The sequence below is a fragment of the Channa argus genome, chromosome 1 (assembly GCF_033026475.1).
Source record: "Channa argus isolate prfri chromosome 1, Channa argus male v1.0, whole genome shotgun sequence".
Lineage (NCBI taxonomy): Eukaryota > Metazoa > Chordata > Actinopteri > Anabantiformes > Channidae > Channa > Channa argus.
The window spans coordinates 10,050,746-10,071,035 of NC_090197.1; the positions used below are offsets into that span (position 1 = coordinate 10,050,746).

At 40.1% G+C, this 20,290-nt stretch overlaps 1 protein-coding gene across 8 annotated transcripts in view; it reads right to left on the minus strand.

The window, feature by feature from the left end:
- LOC137118868 (MAP7 domain-containing protein 1-like) overlaps nucleotides 1-20,290 on the minus strand; it is a 38,152-nt gene that overhangs the window by 3,212 nt on the left and 14,650 nt on the right. For 2 of the 8 annotated variants that reach the window (XM_067495803.1, XM_067495828.1), the window contains exons 2-13: nucleotides 16,614-16,829; nucleotides 14,668-14,736; nucleotides 14,448-14,468; nucleotides 12,429-12,592; nucleotides 11,568-11,676; nucleotides 9,856-9,960; nucleotides 5,026-5,145; nucleotides 4,074-4,225; nucleotides 3,401-3,543; nucleotides 2,666-2,913; nucleotides 1,886-2,216; nucleotides 1,276-1,456 (exon numbers count right to left, since the gene is read on the minus strand). In XM_067495803.1, the coding sequence (XP_067351904.1) occupies nucleotides 1,276-1,456; nucleotides 1,886-2,216; nucleotides 2,666-2,913; nucleotides 3,401-3,543; nucleotides 4,074-4,225; nucleotides 5,026-5,145; nucleotides 9,856-9,960; nucleotides 11,568-11,676; nucleotides 12,429-12,592; nucleotides 14,448-14,468; nucleotides 14,668-14,736; nucleotides 16,614-16,829 (1,859 nt within the window). Of the gene's footprint in view, nucleotides 1-1,275; nucleotides 1,457-1,885; nucleotides 2,217-2,665; nucleotides 2,914-3,400; nucleotides 3,544-4,073; nucleotides 4,226-5,025; nucleotides 5,146-9,855; nucleotides 9,961-11,567; nucleotides 11,677-12,428; nucleotides 12,593-14,447; nucleotides 14,469-14,667; nucleotides 14,737-16,613; nucleotides 16,830-17,768; nucleotides 17,788-20,290 lie in introns of those variants that run through there. The other 6 variants (XM_067495837.1, XM_067495821.1, XM_067495812.1 and 3 more) reach the window with 6 other exon arrangements.

The following is a 20,290-nucleotide window of genomic DNA, read 5'->3' on the forward strand; positions in this document are numbered from 1 at the left end:
GGCAACACAGGCCTGTCACTATCTCTCCGATCACAAAGGCTCACTCACCACTATGGAGGTCACCAGCTGGCATCTGCCCGCACAGACAAGGAGCCTCTGACTATTAAGGTTCACGCATGACGCACATCGTCCGTGACAGCAGCACATATTCTCCTCCTTTAATCTGCCCAGATGCCACACAGTCTGGGGGTGAGGCAGTCAGACTGGGGCCTGATGTTTGGGCTCACATACAGCAACATACCCCACCCCCCCCCAACCCCAAAAGCTCCCGTGCATTAATCTGCCCAGATGGGAAATGGCTTAGCTGCATGCGGGGATCACAGAGATTCATGTTGGTTAATGGAAAATTAAAGGGTTTTTCAGTGTCTAGAGTATTTACAGTTAAGAGGAAGTAATGATCTAGAGTTGGTTTAGTGCAGAGCAGATATCAGCTGCATATTGAGTTTTCAGGATAAATTTGTGTCTTTTTCCATTTGTTTTGTTGTAAAAAGTGCATCTTATGGGTTCTTCTAGGCTAGGAGCAGTGATTTTATGGATCTTCCTTCTCATTTAACTCTTGGCATGAAAAGCAAAGCAAATTAATCATAGCCTTAATCTTTAATCCAATAATTACAAGACATTAAAACAAATAAAATAACAATCAGATCTGGATTGAGTTTATTGTGGCCTATATGAGCTCTTTAAAAAATATTCCTGGATACATACACAGTATTAAGTCAGGACATCTCTAGTTCTGAAGTTGGGCTAATCTCACAATCATCCTCAACAGAGGGGAGTTTGCCGAGCTTCAGAACCTTATGGTTTGCAAATATGTTGACAAAAAACATCATAATTTCCAGACATTGTGCAAACTACCTTCTGACGAAAATCATGTGACAAAAGTTTTAAAACAGAAATGGATCTTGTGATGAGACTGTAGCACTTGTTGTGATTGTTATATTGTGTGTATTAGAAACTATCCTTTTTAAATAGTATATTAGATTTGTACTACATTAAGGTTATGGCATGTATGAATTTTTTTACTTTTTTGCAGTTTCTATGGGTAGACATACAGGTACATTATTGTAATTTAGAGCAGAATATTGTCCATAATGTGAAATGCACACATCCCGAACAGAAACATTTCCGTGCCTCCTGCACTTGTGAGTACATTGGTAAAAACTAAGAAGCCTCTCAGATCATAAGTGTCACTGGTAGAAACAAGGCAAAAAGCCAACACACCGTTATTTCCAAGCTAAACCTATCAAATCTTATATTCGGTATCTGATTGCTGACCTGTCTTTGCAGCCGTTCGTTCTCCTCCTGCTCAGCTTTCGCTCTCTCCACGGCCTCCTTTTGCTCTTGAGCTCGCTGGGCTTCGTCTCTCAGACGCTGCTGCTCTGCCATGAACCGAGCCTCCTCCTCTCGCCGCTTCCTCTCCTCCGCCTCCCGGGCCATTGCCTCCTCACGCAGGATCCTGAGTAGACAACATTGTTAGACACAGTATGCACATGCTTGTTATAGATTATCAGCAGTGTGTATTCATGATCCCAGAGATCACATATGTGATCAAGTGAAGGTTTAGACATTTCTTATTTACTGCAGAAAAGTACCTGCTGGGGTTGGTCAACACAACCTCACAATGTGATGTAATACGATGCCATTAACAGGAGTTTGCATTACACGCTGCTGTTCTGGATTACATCATCTTGTAATGTGTTCTGGTTATTTTGTCAAAACCTACTGTTTGTAATGTTGTAATGTCTGTCTCTTGAAAGTAAAAATAAAATTGACCTTGTTAGACATGAAAGTCTTTTAAATTTACAGATGATCCAAATTTCACAATCTCTTAACATATCCAATGTGATAATACCTCTTGAATAACGAGGTGTTTTCTGGGTCTGACCTGTTCCTTTGCTCCTGCTCCAGACGCTCCTGCTCCTCTCTCTCCCGCTGCTCTCGGGCTTGCCTGCGCTTCTCTGCCAGGAGACGAGCGGCCTCTTCTGGGTCGTTGGTGCCCGCTGACGGCTTGCTGGCCGGTGCAGCTGGGGCGGGAGCAGCAGCAAGTGTAGCAGAAGCAGCAGGATTACTAATGGATGATGCTGGTGCTGCTGAGGGAGAAGGAGCCGGTTCTACGTTTTGCGCAGCTGGAGAAGCTGTCGATACAACCGGTGGGGTGAGAGAAGGAGGTGTGACCGGTGCAGAGGACACAACGATGGCAGGAACATCAGGGGAGTCTGTGAGAGAGACAGCACAGAGGGAAGAAGTCATGCTTCGCTTTCTAAAAACAAAGAATTATGTCCAGAATTATGACTATTAATACTGTACATTGAAAAACTATACTTTCAACTATAATTTAAAATAACTGTCTTGTTACTGGATTACAATCAAAGTGAATCATGAGTATTTTATATATTTTTGAGAACACAAAGAGAAAGTTGGAAATTAGTGTCCCCATGCAAATCAAAGTATGTTTATTCCTGCTGAATTGAATAAGAGTTTAAAGATCATTTTTGACTGTCTTAAGAGTTTTTTTGTGCAACAGTCAAACTGTGAAAATGGAAATGACACCATTTACTGCCCATACACACACGAGAGTAATCATTTACACTACAACACAAATGTTGCCCAAAACCTCCGGGTCACCTTGAAGCTTGGATGTCATTGCCTTGCTAACAACACTCACTCTTTTTCTCCTCCGGTGTGTCAGGCTGCTGGGCTTTGTGGCTTGTTTCCACGGTGACCGCAGTGACCGTCTGGGACTGTACCCTGGCGGGTGTCTGTGCCCGTTTGGGTCGGGTCTTAGTACCAGGAGGAGGTGTCTTTTTACCCGTGGTAGTCTTGGAGGCGGCTGCGGCTGCTGGCACTAAGGGGGACAGGGGCCGACTTTTAGGGGCGGCAGGAGATGGAGGTCTGTTTTTGGGCTTCGGGGTACTGAAGAGCAGAGAGGAGATGACAGTACAGGTGAAATATGAGCAGCAGAAGCAGTTAAAGGAGGCTCGTGAGATTTCATGGTCAGTGCAGGGAAAGGTAACATCAGTACAGCACATAAAAGCCCATAACTAGGTCATGTTGAAGATATGAGCGACTCCACATTTGGTCGTGATGACTCTTTGGCTGCAGGGGGGTGTAATGCGAGAGGAGTTGAGGCAAGGAGCCATCTTTTTTTCCCTGTGCATCAGTCAGGAAACCCCCATTCTGTCTGGGAGCTCCTGACACAAACAGACCTGCTGCTGGCAGACTGCTAACTGAACGCGGTCCAGCAGAGTAGCTAGATTATAGCACCTTGAACCATCTGTCAGACATTAACCTGCTCCAAGGATATAGGACACATGAGCTCCCTCAACAAAACCTTCCCTGTAGAATTAATGAAATATTAATTCTACAAAAAAATAACATTCCATTATGTTTTGAAGGATACCTGGTCTCTGGTCTGGATCTCTGGATGGTGGTGGTTGGTGATGTCGTCTGTCTCTTCTTCTGTACTTTCTCTTTTGTGAGAGCGTTCTTCTCTTTTTCATTCTCTCGCTCCTTGTCTTTCTTTTCCTTCTTCTTTTTATCCAGCTTGAGACAAAAGGTGACACAAATACACCGTTGTTACCTCGGGCTAAAGCTCATACACCTCCTTGTTAAATCCACTCCGTTCAGTTCAGTGTTACAGAAAAGAAAAACTTAAATCTGACATCACAAGGTTTTTTGCACATTATTTAAGAATTTGTTTATAAATTATGCTTTTTGATCGTTTTTTAAATAAAATTTCAATTTATTTCAATGTATTTACCTTTTTTCATTTTGAATGCTTGAGTTTTTCTACATTATGATATTACTACTTAAACTTGCTGCTGTGTAAAGATCCATCACGCTAATCATATTTAACATGATCCACTGCTTTTCTAAAAAATTGATTAGCACATCTTTAAAGATCAACTTGGGGTTTACAAAGGCACTGAATAGGATGGATGGATTATTTTGAACAAGAATGTTGAATTAGAATTTTTTCAAGTGTTATAAACTCCTCAACGCAAGTATTAAATACTGCTCCTAAAAAACAACTAGGGGCATTTAATGTGTTTCAGTGTGCATTCAGTGCCTACCGGTGTGGAGTTTCGTCTGCGCTGGCGCTGGGTGATGTCGGGCGTGCTTGCGGAGGAGACCCTCCAGCGCTCGGCCGTGTTCTTGTGTGGGTGGTGATGGGAGCAGGCGTTCAGGGGGCTGGCAGAGGCTGAACGTGAGCAGTGGTGAGAATCTGAGTGACACAAACATGCAGAGAGCAGTAGCAGGGCCGAGGTCAGGGCCCACACACACAAACACACCATGCAGATGATAAACACCCTCTCAGAGAGGCCACACAACATGCTACAAAAAAAGGAATTAAATTCTGACAGATAAGCTCGTCTGACTGATTTAATTCGTAGGATAATCACATTTCTATTGTTAGGCATTAGTAATTTTTGTAGCTTTATTCATTACAGCAACAATGACCACATGCTTCTCTTAGAAACCAATTCTATTTTAATTATGCATTCATCATTTAAGCCATAAAAAAAAAAAAAAATTTGCTGATTCAAGTTTCCTCAATTGAGATTTGAATGACTGTAAATAGGATATATTTAAGTTTTGGAGGCTTGTTTACACAACATAAGTTCTCATAATATGTTATCTTGGATAACATAATAATAAAACTGAAACATTTGCACAAATGCATTTGTGTAAATTAGACTTCTTTTCAATAGAAATGGAATTAATTGGGTTATTTGAATAAAATAAGGCATTTTAGATGTTATACTGGAATCTGACAAACTGAAACATCCCTAGGTCTTTTTTTTTGCTTTTTCCTAAACACTTTAGGAACCAAAGTCTAGACAAGTCTAGAAACAAATTATTGAAAAGAAGTGGAACATCTGCAGTTCCATGACAGATGAGTAAAAATCCAGTAAAGGTGGTGAGATTGTTTCCCCCAGATGGTATTTTATCACAGCTCAGGTACAAAACAAAAAAACTGAAAGAACACTGGGTAGAAACATAACATTGGGATCTCAAACTCACGAGAGTCGCTGTTGTTGAGGAGGGTGGCGGCGCTTCGACTACGGGCCAGGAAGGACAGCGTTGGAGTCATGAGCCTCTCCACAATGCGGCTCTCCCACGGGCTCAGACGCAGACTGCGGGCTAACATAAGAGGGCGCTGTTACTGCCAGATAATTGCCACAACACATGGCTACACATCACACATGTCAGCATACAACAGTTTCTCATTTTACACACTGAACAACCTCATATCTGCAGCAGACAGACAAACATCACACTATTCCTTTCTGAAGAAACAACCTCTCTTATCTCACACATTTACACACACACACACACACACACACACACACACACACACACAACACAGTCTGCCTCTGTCTGATGCAGAGCAGATTCATGAGCTGCCGAAAACATCTAAAACTAAATTCCTCCTCTCACAAACTGATTAAAAGTGGAATAATAGGGTTGGAAATGACTGTAACAATAAAAACATATTCAATACTTGCTCTGGGTGCACACAGGTAAAACACAAACGTTTCACGAGCTCATAAATGCAATTAGAGAAGCTTTACTATGAGACACTGCTTCTTTTGTAGCATGAATAATCTCACTGGCTGATGTGGACACCAGGAGGTGGAGCCAAGGAACCAAACTGCAGTTTCTCAATTTTCCAGATAAACTTTCCTGGAAACAGGTTTTAAAAATTAGCTGGTATTTAGTCAGTTTAGTTAGATTTTCCAGGTGTGGAAAAACCGTAAATTGCTACAGTTCCTAAAAACCCCATTGGTGCATTTCAATTTTTAATGAAAATACTAGCACACAGATTACATGTAATTTCAAGGCCCGGTTTGTGCTACTTAAGCATAAATACTGCAGGTTTTAAAATAGGTTCACCTGCTGAGTTGGTGAAGTTTTATAGTAGAAAGTGTGTTTTATTAACTAACTATCTGTTTGAAAAACAAAACTGTTATTAAATACTTCTGAAAACTATGAATATGAAGATTGCATATTGATGCATGATTATTATTATTATCATGTTTTCAGTTACCTACTTAAAAAGTGCAGCCTATTTCCCTCATATTTGCTTATTTGTGTGTCAATAATCGACTAAAAATTTCATTTACCCAGGGGGTTCCAGGTAAACATGTCCTCCATCTACAAAACGCATTGTCCTCTATTAGAATCCTCTTGGTGATAAACAGCTAAAAACCAGCTAACTTTTATAACATTTTCCTCCACCCACTGAGATTGTTGCTGCTACTACTAAGTGTTAATGTAACTCAAACTCCACTCTGCACATCAGACATGATCAAACTGAGAAGTCATAAAAAAAAAAAAAAAAAGAGACCTAACCTTAGCCTAAATGTTACATACAGGACCAGACATTAGACAACACCACAGCGAGGAGCAAACACAAGTTAATTTTTATTACTTACCACTTAACAGCACATCACACAAAAGCTACTGTGTTTACTAGACTTCACTCAAACCCAAATGCAGTGCAAAGACCTGTGAGTGTCTGCTGAGTTCAGCCTTAGTGCTGTTTGTGTGTGTGTTGCAGTCTGTTTTATACAAGTGTGTATGTGACCTGTTATCGAGCGTCATGTGTACAGCAGGATATAATCTAATGTTTTGTAATGACGGTGGAGAAAAAACAACAACATATACGCCAACAAATTAGCCGATCATCATCAAAGAGTTTGACGTCATTTTTGCAGAAACCTGTTTATAATTTTTGTGGCAATGACAGATGCATGTGTATAAAGGGAACACAAGCGGAAAGAGACCAAAAGTGGTGTAAACTGAGGACTCAGATTATGAGACTTTAGTCAGACTTATATATAGAGGGAACAACAGCAGCTGAAATATAGGAAAAAACACTGCAGTGCAGCACTTTCTAGCTAACTTTGTACCTGGAGACAGTGGAAGGATCAGTAATTGAATATAAGATGTTTACTTTGCATTATTATTAATATTTTATGTCATTACATACTCTGAATAAAGTAGACATTTCACTCACTACATTTATTTAGCCGCTATATTTATAAGATGTGTTGCAGATTAAGATCTGGAATACAAAACATGCAATTTGTTTCCAAATTAAATGAGCTAAACCTGAGCAAGTTACAATATGAAACAGATCTTCCACATAAATCCCATAGCATACATCTAAAATGACCCAATGTTATATGCATGATATAAAGATACTGTAGTTCAATGTCTTTCATTAAAGCCACATGATGTTAACGCTGATTAAAATATTCAACCTGAACAATAACTGAAACATCTCATCATTTGATACATGCTATGTATGTATGATACGTACCAAATTTAGCCTAATGTTCAGTATCTTTGAAAATGCTGAGATCAGAAGATTAAATGTTGAAGAACAGAATATACAGAATATCATAACATAATATATAATAATTACATTATATAATAATATAATAACATAACAGTGACAGCGGTCATTCAACAGCATAACAAGCAGTTTTGCTTTGGATACTTTTTGCTGGTAAATACTTTATTACTTAAAGGCCTTCGAATGCAGAACTATGTAATTGAGTATCTTTGCATATTTTATAAAAAATATAAATATAGTTGAACATTTGAACTTACAGGGAGGTTCTGACAGTTTAGTTTGGCATCTTTTTGAGAGTGAGATGGGAGCAGCACTGCTCTCATCTACCACAATTTAAATGAATCCACAGAGGTTGGTTATCTTAACTAAGCATACAGTGTAGATAAAAGCTACGGAAAAAAACAAATGACATGTAAAGTGTAAATTTGTGAGTGTCAGAGGGGCCGAATTTTATTACCTTTGGACAAATTATTTCCAGTTGTTATGCTAAGCTAAGCCAACTGGCTGCTTACTGGAGACTTGTACTTACTGACCTTCTCATCTAACTATTGGCAAGAAGGCAAATGCGTATTGGTGGTACACAATTTACTTAAGTATATTTTGTGGTAATTGGCTTTTACTTGAGTAGTTCAACTTTGTTGCAGTGTACTATTATGGATGAAAATCCTTTCTCCTCCCATTTGAGCCCTCAAAGACTCTTTTTAAGTTCTATTTTCTTGTAAACTATGCTAGGCTTGTAAACTATGCAGGTTCACCGAGGACAAAGCCTTCAGATGGACACAGAATGTATGACCAACATGAGACCTAATAAAATGACAGTGAGTCCAGTTTGTGCTGAATTCCTGTCTCGTAACAAATATGTCAACTGACAACATGCTGCACAAAAATGTTTTTTTTTTGGTGACAATTCAAGCTTAGGTACTCATGACTTCAGCTTCTGTTCAATGCTGTGTTGTAGTGCTCACTGTGTTTACACACAGAGAGAGGTATGTTTGACAGCTACAAACACCCTTGGCAATAGTGCACTCGCACAGTGCTGCAAAGAATGACACAAGGTGCGAGTTCTGTTGTTTTTACAAACTTAAACACTTACACGGGATTTTCTTGTTGCACAGCAACACAGGCAGTCACCTCTGCTGCATGCAGCACGCAGTATTTTAACATGTTTTATGACTAGCTGATAACCCGACTACCTCCTGTTGCTAGGCAACAGTGGTTTCCCTCCTCCTCTTCTTTCTCCAATGCGGCAAGACTGGAGGTAGATGGATGCCTGGGTCTACAGACGTCACCTCACACCACACACTATTTCCACTACACTGTGCAGAGCATCTGCCAAGACTAGAAAAACCAGCCCCAAATATTGACTGTGCCTATGCAGAAATAGGATTTGGCTCCTAACTGTCCTTTCGTGTGCCCACTATATCAGAGCATCTGTATCAGTTATGAACAAGCAGAAAATCTGAAATGCTATTGTGGCGGTGGAGGGAGCCCAGAACCGAACTGCTGAATGTACTGTGGGTGATATGAAACGTTATGAGGTGTGGCGAATCTGAAATGAAGGCAGTTCTCCTCGTGTGCATGTGGCAACTCATAAGCCTGATGAAATGAGTTTGATATAACAAGTTAATTTTAAATATTGAGTAATACTCTGCAATATGATGTCATAGTGCTCAAATTTTTATGTAAAAAGTCCATTTTAACATAGCTGTTTTCACTTTTTAACAAGATATTTTTGATTTGGACATAATTTTCTAATAATTCCAGTTTAGCATAAATGTTCCAGTTAAAACATAGGTAGAAAAAAACTTTCATCATTACATGAATAGTTTCTTTTCATAATGTTAATGTGTTATGTATTATTATTGTTTAACAATTCACTTTTACCATTGCTGCAAGAACCTGTGTTATTACCTCATATCAGTAAAATATTGTAATTAACTAACCGAGCATATGAGACTTAATCCCTATGTAAACAGGGGATGCTTAATAGTTTCTCCAACATTGGATATAATGCATGTGTTTATAGTTACTATACCATACTTCACCATGCTCAACAGTCACACACTATAATATCCACCACCATTAAACACCACCAACAGTAAAGTGGAAGGAGAACCAAAAAGGTGTCGTGAAAAGATGTAAACTCATAAAGCTATGAAACACTTGTACCAAAATATATCACAGTGATGTCAAGGTGAAAGGGAGGCTGATCCAAAATGCAGAAGAGACTTAAACCAACAACAACCATCAACTGAAATTAAAAACCACGATGCATAATGAGTCCGAGAAGAAGAGTGGGGGGAGTGGGTGGTAAATGACCAGTCACCAAGCACAGGCAGGCAAGCAGGCCACCAAAGACCACAGTTATAATAATAATGAAAGAAAACCAAAATCCAGATTAGGGTAGGAGGAAGAGGGATGAAAAGGAAAGGGACAGGGGGAGGGAAGAGGAGGAAGCCTGGTGGACATTGACGTTGGGTCGTCCTTACTTCTGTTGGGGGAGTTCCAGAGCGTAGCAGAGGACTTGGACAGCCTGTTGTTTATGACAGGGTCCACCTGTCTTGGCAAGTTGACCGTGGAGGCCGAGCATCTGCCTGCACCGGAGAGAACGCAACAGACAACAACTGTTCACAAGGCGGCCGTGGTGCAAGCAGCGGCCCCAGCTAAGGACTGATTACGAGAGGGGACTCTCGACTCCCTTGGTCTGGATCTGGACTCACCAATCTCTGAAACTGGCTCCTTATCATGGTTTAGAGGGAATTTAATTTTAATTATACAAGAGGCAGAGGGGGAGGAAATTTGAGGAAAGTATGGGAAGGGTGTGGTTCAGTTAGAAATCCCATTTAGAGTAACTACTTAAAGCTTTTTCACTCTTTTTCTGCTGCAAAGATATTGCATAAACTATTTCTCTCTCTCACACACATTCACACACACACATTCAGACACACACACACGCGCACATGTATTTGACAGAAACTTTGATTGTTGCCCCAGATAAGACAATTCCACAGATCAGGCAACATCTTGGTTCTTTGGGCTCCTCTCTTCAGTCAAGCCTCAGGAACTTCGGTGTTGTATTTGATCAATCAATGTCCTTAGATCAACATTCAGGACGGATGGTCAAAAACTGTTTTTATCACTTACGGAATATTTCTAAAATGAGGAAAATGTTGTCCAATGTAGATTTAGAGATGATCATACATGCTTTTATCTCATCTCGTTCGGACTATTGTAACTCACTCTTCACTTGTCTTAACAAACGTGTTATAAATCGTCTTCAGATTGTTCCCAACTCAGCAGTGAGGCTTTTAACTGGAACCAGTGGAAGATCCCACATCACACCGGTTTTATATTCTCTTCTCTGGTTACCAATCAAATTTAGAATTGATTTTAAAATTCTGGTGCTCACTCCTGAGTGCATTTCTGACCTGTTGACCCCTTATGGCTCCTCTAGAGCATCAGGTCAAAAATCTGCTCATGGTCACTAAAACCCATTTTAAAAACTCGGGGGATCTTTCTTTTCAGTCTGTGGGCACTGACTCTGCGTGTGGCTGATTCTACCGACTCTTTTAATGTCTTATTTAGACAAGCCTTTAGCTGAATGGGCTCTTATGGTTGCATCCTTGATTTATATTTGAAGTTTTATTATCTGTACTAATTGCTATTTTTTACATTTTGTAAAGCACTTTTTTATCTGTGAAAGGTGCTATATATATTTTACTTACTTACATGTACACACACACACACACACACACACGTACACACACACACAGACACAGACACACACACACCCAAACTCTTTCACAATCTATGGAGAAAAAATTGTCTTGATCCCAGTGTCACAGGTCCAAAAGAAGCAGCCTGTCACGTGTCAATAATAGGAGAGTCTGAGAATGGAAAATTAGCCCACAGCTCCATGAGAAACTGTTCACAATCTAATGAAATATGTTCACAGCAGAGAAAACTGTGCCTCAATCCCATTTCTGGCCACATTACAAAGGTTTACCATAAATCAGTGTGTAGGTCATCTGCCTCAGGTACCCCGCCCTCATCATAGCAGACCCTTCGCGAGCTATTTCCCTGAATTGCATCAGCTTTGTCTGTGACTCACTGTCTGTGCAGTGTTAATCAACATTTAGAGCCATTACTGCCATTGTAATATATATTTTTTTAATGTCCATGTCGATGTGGTCAAACTCACTTTCTCTGCGGGACGTCTGGTTGAGTCCGCCGGCCCAAGACCACCTCTGCTGACGGATCTCAGCCCACGTCTTCTTAGTCGACCTCTTGATAGCTGCCTCATATCTCTCCTGCAGGACCACACAGTCAGAACTGACTCAGTGTTTGCACGTTTACGCCCATTCGAGCTCGTTTGCCTGTTTAATATTAGAGCCAAGTTGTGGACAAAAGAACTCTGTAATCCAGCGGATGCTAACCAGAGGGTTGGTGATTACACCAAGATACATTTATAGGGTTGTAAGAAGCTTTAAACTACTGTTGGACAGATGCCACGGTTGGTGAGAGGTTATTGGTATCTTTTATTACTTGTTTACTTTGGCTAAATGATTAGCACAACATCGCTGACTGACAATGAGTGACAGATTGTAACATTTTCTATTTCCTCCTTGCACATTCATTGTCAGTTAATAAATATTTAATGCCACTGCTATTTAACATTTATTATGACTGACAGGGCAAACAAATGAGATGATAAGAAGACGGAATGGGTCTCGTTCTGAAGTTGGCACAGATTTAAGCACATCATCGACCCCTCCAGTCTTTATGCTCAGCCAAGCATCTCGGCTCCCTCCAAACTAAACATGCCTATGAGTGAAGTGTACTGATCTTCTGATCTAACTTAACACAAAAGCTAGTATTTCCCAAGCTGTTCCTTTGAACTCTGATGAATCCATCTGGAGTTAGAAAAGAAACAACTCTCTGTAGAAAGGCTTACATTTTACATGTATGTGCAATGTTTGACAAGACAACACTTTTATTTCAAGAGGTCACTTGAAATTTTATTCTCAGTTACATGTGGTCAGACATTCTGTATATTTCTTACCTTGTTCTTTTCTAGTTTCTGTCTCTGTTTCTCCTCTAGAAGAGCTCGACGTTTCTCTGCCTTTAGCCTCTGCTCTTCCAGCTTCCTCCTGCGATCCTCCAGCTGACTCTCCCTCAGACGTCGGGCCTTCTCCTCCTTCTCCAGCCACTGGGCCTTTTTCGCCGCTGAAAGGTCAACACACAAAGGGACGTGTTTTAAAAGGAGATGGAATTTAGTACACAAGAGGTTGTTGAGGATCACATGTTGGAGATTCAGTTTTGTCGTCTTCTGTTAGCAAAGGTTTGAGTGACATAACATTCAAACAAGAAATACGTTTCACTTCATGTCATTTTATTAAGATGCTCTGGGACCCCTATGTCTTTGCTGATACCGAAATTCAGTAATTCATCCACATCTACATTTATGATTTAAAAATAATCTCCACGGACTATCTTCACAAATATATCAGCAATGGTAATCTTTCATGATAATTTTGCATCAACAAAGTATTAAATACAATAAAAGTTTGATCTGGTGAAAGTGCAAATAGGAAGTAAAGGGCTAGCAATTAATGGAAATACATCCAATAGTTAGAAACACTGAAACGGTGTAGAATTACTTACAGATTTTGTAAGGTCTCAGCTACTCAACACAAACTCAATGGAGAAAACAGATGAGAACACTGTTCATTAGACAATAATCCTGCTAACAGTAAATATAAGTAGAAGCTTCCTGCTGTGTTTGATAGCACCCTCCAGCAGATGCCAGTTCTCCTCTGCACATGCCGCTGTGCCTCATTTCTTAGTGGAACAATTAAACTGTAATCGATCCTCTTACGTTACACTGCTGTGGTGCTCTCGCCCTTATAGTATGGCTTCATATGAATCTCTTTTCAAGGCATATTGTTAGCGCAGAGTAGGTCTTAAACATAAGGATGATGTGGGTGGGTTACATGCTTGTTTCAACCACAGACATGCATCAAATGAATATAATAATTAATACCAAAGTCACTGTAGCTTCAAGTTAGACTGCATTAGATCTGATCAGTTCTGCAGGGATGTGGCAATGTGAGGCAAAGATGAGTTTTATATTTAGGTCTGGGTTCTGTGGCCCATCTTCACTAATGAGCCTAAAACACACAAACGTCTGAGTCTCACTGACAATGAAAAAGCCTTCTTCTGTCCTCCATTAATCTGATTCCCGAAAAAATCCAATTATGTCTGCAATCTGCTGAGCAGAACTGAAAAATATGTCGGCTTAAGGAGCGGGCGTGCTTTTCACATTCTTATTTTTGTTGAGTTTGCCCAAATATTTAGTGCAAAACTGCAGTCACATAAAACAAGACTGAGTTCTCCACAATATGTTCTGGATAGTTTGTTGAATACATGAATAGATGAACGGAGTCCACGCCATGGTTTGTGATCTACATGCCTAAATGTGCATGGCATTTGCAACAAAATGGATGCTACAGATTTTAAAACGTGCTTCAACGTGGTATCGTGTAATTCGGGAAACAAAAACAGACTGTAGCACACTAACCGTATCTCAGTCCAGTTGAAGTTGAGAAATCCAAGCAAATTATAGATAAAAAGGCAGCACAACTGGCCTTTAGCTGTGCTGCGGCTTCAGCATGACCAAATTACTGATGCTAATGAAAGTAGTAATTAAATCTAATCTATCTGAGAAGCCTGCTCTCCTTTCATGCCAGCTGATGACAGCTCATTTTTCACACCAAGAGCACTGAGCTCCCAGGGAATTTCTCTGTAGGGAAAAGCCCGCCAAGATCTGCTCCAGTCGGTGGCTGAAGCTTTAGTCTTTGCGGACAAGGAAAAGCCTGCTCCGGGCAACACAGGGCTCATAAGTTTTCCGCTAAATGACAGCGGACCGAATAATCGATTCATGGAGGGAGGAAGAAAGGACACGACTGTTTAAGCTGGTGGTGGGGGAAACGCAAAGAAATGGGATTCCCGTCAGAATGTTTGATTATTCCCAAATGGCATGACTGCTGAGCACCCTGAGGGTTTTACTGAAGCCTCTTACCTTGCAGCTGAGTTTGCTGTTCTGAGAGCCATGGGAGGAAAAACAATAAGAGATGTCACATCAGAGCAGAGTGACAGACATAGAGTGGGTTAAAAGCAGAATATACTGGAAAACAGGGGTGTCCATTCATGAAGTTAGTGACAATAAATCCACGCTTCATGCATTACCAGCATCTTTGCAGGAAAGGCAAAAACATCTGACACTATTTAATATTTCTTACCAATGTATCTGGCCCTCTCCTCCCTGCGTTCTTTGGCAAGTTTCTGTCGTTGCTCTGAGCTCATCGAATCTATAGGGAGCAAGAAAAGCTTTCGGTTAGGACAACATGGCACACCCAGAATACACTGGAAGGATTAATGTGTACGCCACATCTGACCCAGGAACATCTTGTGAAGATGGATACGGTTGAAAGATAACTGGGCTGCTTTACTTGAAGCAGTGGTACAGGTCATCTCCAGCTATACATCACCAACGAAATATTTTAAATATTTCTGCATGCAAACGCACAAGATTATCAAGCAAGAGACATTAATCTGATCATAAAATGTCATCCAACAAGGTGTCACTTTAGTGAATCACTAATTCAAGCATGCATTTAAGATTTCTGAGGTGTGTGTTGTTGTTTTTTTACTGTTTGTGATTGTTACAACAAAACATGAAATAATGTTTTCCATTATTTATTGAGCTTTCCGCAGAAGTATAGTCTCTCATCATAAAATATAATATTTAAACCACCCTGCAGTGTTTGGGTGTCTTAAACAACAACCTCCACCAACACAGCCACGATGTCATTTGAATTATTTACAACTCATAAGTTGCAGAAAAATATACTTGTGTATATTTACACAAGTGTATTTACTTGTGTATGTTTGTGTTTGTGAGATAAGTGGAATTTTGAATTCCTCAGGAAAGTACAATAAGTGATGTTATATTGGCTTTTTGTTCCATATACTGTAAAACTGAGACCAGGCTTCACTGGAGCAACTTTTTATTTATTACCAAAAAAAATGGCCCCTATTAAAACACATGACAACATTTTCTGTGAGTTATAAAGATGAACAAGTAAACACAATGCAATTTCCTATTTTCTTTAACTGTGAAACCGACTGTAACAAGTTTTATAAGAAATCCTCCACTTTGTCAAGATTGGCCTCAACTAGCAGAACGGCCCTAATCATAAAAATATTTGCTTCAGTAGCAAGTAGTTCCAGTGAAAACAGCTGACTGTGAGGGCTGTGGGGTTATCAGAATAACTAGGGCATTGTTTCTGGGAAAACACTGGCTTTAAAATGTATTTTTTTTAAACTAAAAAAAAAAAGGTAAGTTATAAAAACAAACGTAAGAAATAATAATTTTTACATTCACTGATTCAGTCTCAACACAGACGATGTTTAACACCATGTAGCCCACTTTTAACTGTGACATACACATACACATACACAGCTGCTGTTATCTGCAGTGATACACAGCATAAATCCTGACACACTTTTAGACACTCAGTGGCATAAGACAAGGATTTGTGTCGTCTTTCTGCTTTAAAATGCAACACCATTAAAAACCAGGACCCCTCGGGCACTAACCGATCCCGTCTTCCTTCGTGCATCATCTCGGTGCTATGTAAGATGCGTATTCTCAACCATTTACAGAGCGGCCTGCATCGATTCAGCCCCATCTCCATGGCAACCTGAATTTCCTCCCTCCCCACATTTGAGTTTCCTATATGGATTCACTGAAGTTGAGATACGCAGACACTTTCAGGAGTAATGGCATCATTTCATCCATCCTCCAACACCCCCGCCCATAATCATTCCCCCCTCCACACTGTACAACAGCCCTATTAAAGAAATTCAGTGCTCACTAATTCTCATGTGACTAAATGAAAGCCAACTCCTGCAACCACTTTCTCAGTTTTTGTGGATAGTCCGTATAAATGCGCTTAGTTTTGGACTGAGATGTTTGAAAAAGACATTCAGGTGTACACATACTTTTGACCATCCAGTGGCAGTAAATTGTAACTTGGCATCATATTTTGGATACCTACTTCTAGTAAAGGTAATGGTTTCAAATAGGAAATTCATTGGCACATTGTTGTTTTATAGAATGGGCTCTCTGAAATATAAGGCTGATATTTTCCTGTTTACATTTTTACAACATCTGTAACTTTACCTTTCTTGGGCTGAGGGCTGCTGCTGGTGCCCAGGGTAGATGGGCTGACATCTGTCTTGGGGGAAGCATCTGTCTTGGTGGGGGTCTCGCTTTTGGTGCTGGAGTCTGTTTTAGGAGAGAGGTCTGTGATGGCTGAGTCGCTTGGAGTCAGGAGGTCCTTCCCCAATGATTTGTCCCCATTCTGGATGGGCTGAGAGTCCGTCTGAAGAGGCAGAGCTGGAGAATGAAAAGAGGAAAAGACAGCTTGATTAATAGAGTAAAATAAATACATCTCTATATATGTGCTCTGTGTTGTCACTGGTGTTTCTCGGCTAATTTGTGAGATCTTGCTCTTGTGTCAGTTATAATTATTGTGCAGTCTCCAAAGTGACACTTCCATTAAAAGCCTGTGGCTTCTTTCCTGTATTCCTCACCGACACACGTTCACTAAAAAACTGTAAACCCCTCTGTGGCTTCATTAACACAAAACTCTCGACTCATTAGAAGTAATAATCTTTTACAAATAATTCACACGCATAAGTCAATATGCAGCAAGATGCTGCACTTCCCTCTGCATCCCAGAAGGCTCGAGTCCTTCAGAGAAAAGGCCTCCTGTCAACAGCGTTAAACATACCAGCAGCAGGTGAGACACTAGCGTGGGAATAAATCTGTTATTCTTAAAAGACTATTATTTAGACTTATTATTTTAAAAATGTCACATTGTTTTAAGAATCTATGAATTGACGTGACCTCTTGTTTAGATACATACATCAACACAAAGCTTTAGAAATAAATACTTGGTAGTCACTTTTTAAATAAAACAAAGTTTCACGTGGCATATACAATCTCCTGCTATTCTTAGTTTTAAGTTTAGTAAACTGAATATCTTGGGGTTTTGGACTTTTGGGCAAGCACAACAAGCGTCATGGATCCAATTTAGTTACTGGCCTTTTATAGACTAAACTGATAAAACAGTACTTAAAGGTAGACAGTACTGTCTTTCCATAAAGGCATAACAATCACACAACAATAAAAAACAATAGATAACCCAATTTTAATCTTTGAATGCACCAAATACTACACTACCTATGTCTATGTCAGTAGAAAGGGTTTTAGCATGCTAGCTAACGGTCAAGCATTTCTAAATAATTCAGTATAAATGTTGACATGATTTACACATTTAAGAGATAGTCGCTCGATGATAAGGCAGTTATCCGAACACATTTTTAAGTCTTCAGGTTTTAGTGTGCACACTGCGAGTCAGCAAAAGGCCAGACCAAGGTCCAGACTGACACAGGAAGTGGAAGACTCCAAGGCTATTTATAGAGGAGGGAAATTAGACTGTACCATGTTGAGTAGAAACAGAGAGGTGTAGGATTCTCAGTTAGGTTCAATGTCTATTCTTAATATTTTTATACAAGAAAAAATTTTATAATAATGAACGTGTCTTTGCATTCGAACTGTTAATAGAATTCCCTAATTTATTGTGAATTGATGATGGTTTGTCCTTGTTGGAAGGGCTTCTGTAACATAAAGGCAGCAGTGTCAGAAGTGAGCTGCTGAGGAACCATTTCATTCTCTGTACATATTCCCCACGTTTGTTTTTTTAGAAAAGTTTTTACACCGTCATCAAAATCTGTTTAAACAATTTCTTTCCTGTTCTCTGGTGTAAAGTGCAAACAGCCCAGAGGTGGGTGGTATGACTACATACACTGACATTATATACATTTGTTAGCTGTATGCAGTGTTTATAACACGGTAGCTGCCATTTAATGTCATGTCTTGTTACACAAGTGAATTTGCAATTCAATAAGCAAGATATTCAAAGTTATTAGATCAATGGCTTTCAGCTTGTCCCTTCAGGGGTCACCACAGTGGAACGTGTTCTGCATGTTGATTTGACATGAGTTCTTACGCTGGATGTCCTTCCTGCCACAACTCTCCCATTTTTATCTGGGCTCGGGACTGGCACCAAGGTGGCACTTGGTGGCTGGTGGATTAATTAACATTAAAATTTTAATTCAACTATACTCAAGTTGCAGACCTAGTTTTAAAATCATTTTTATGTAACATAGGTGTTACGTAAATAGGTAGGTTCTTTACAAACATCCTTATGCAAGCACCTTGCATGTCTCAAAGCTGATCCACTGTTGAGGCCAGACTTCCTGACCTCTGACCTTTGTGACAAAGAAGTTGCAAAAAGCTACAAAGCACTTCCTGTTTTAATCCCCGCACAGATTTTGTTTTCACACTCTGTGTGTCACCACCACCCCTTCCCCCCATCCGTTTCATACTGGAGAAGTCAGTGACAAACTGCACATGGCCCCAGTGAAGGAATGGAACGAAAGCAGGAAGAAGGGACAATTTGTGCTCTTCTACAAGGACATGTGGAGAGTGGAAAGAGATTTATAGAGAAAGAAGAGCTGGAGGACAGAAGAGAAACTAGAAAAAAAAACAGCGCATTAGGCTGTTTTCATAATGACCAAGAGAAAATGTGGATTGTGGGATTAAGGGACAAAAAGGACGAAAGATAAAGAATGGAACAGTTGGGAACAGAGCTGAAGAAATAATGAAGAGGGAGCTCAGAGAGAGAGGGATGTAGAAGGAAAGATCCTGGAGGCCAGCTCCCCACTTGAATCGGCCAACAATGGGCAGATGGAGCGTGACGCTCTCCTAAGGCTCGTCCAAACGTTCACCGAACCACATAAATCACAGATTAACACCGGGCTTCTTTCCAACTGTCCCCACTGTACTTCCACGCTGAGCTTAATGAACAGGCTGCACTACAGAATAAAAATAAATAAAGAGAGAATAATGGTTCAGAATTTACACCCCCATGTGTGTTTGGACACAACAGCAGCTGTGAGGAAAAAGGTGGAGGATCATGATCAGACAGGATGGCACAGCTACTACCTGGTACTGAACACAAAGGATTAGGATATAGCAAAAAGAGGATTGCAATGCTCCTCCTAGCTTGAGCAGATTACTGGTTCACCAAGTGGCTGTCTTTTTGAATTCGACAAGTTTACAAGCCTTACATGGCTTTAAGACTGTAGGAAAAACCCAGTAAGTCCAAAGAAGAAAGAATCTCGATGACTAGGATCACAAGAATTCCCAGAAGTTAAAATACTTTGGGAAACAATAACAACAATATTGATTCTGACACCAGTAAAAAACTGTCAGATAACAGGATGCTATACATATAAAACCAGACAAATGGTAAAAATGCAAATTTCCATGCTTTTGTGGAAGAAGAAATTATGTGTATGTGTACACAAAAGTGAAACAACTCCCTCTCTTGCTTACTGTATCTTCCAAAGTGTCCTTGTGCATGACACTTAACCCCAACTTGCTCCTGTGTATGTGTGCGTCCCTCTTTTGTAAGGTCCCTTCGACAGAAACATCTATCAAATGACTAAACTTAGAACTGCTCAAATGTCTTCAAACTAGCAGATCATTTGTTTCACCTTTGAGGTATGAATCAAAAGTATGAATGGAAATCTAGGATATAATGTACTGTTTCTTAATCACCTTGGATCGTCACTAAAACCCTGTGATGCCTAGTGTGCGTGTAAACTATGTAGCACTTTGATAAGCTGCACAGAAAAACTCCAGAACAAAGACCAGCTATGTTAGAAGTCACATCCTCATAAAGTTGATTGTGCAGAGTTAAATCCAACACGTTATTAACATAGGCA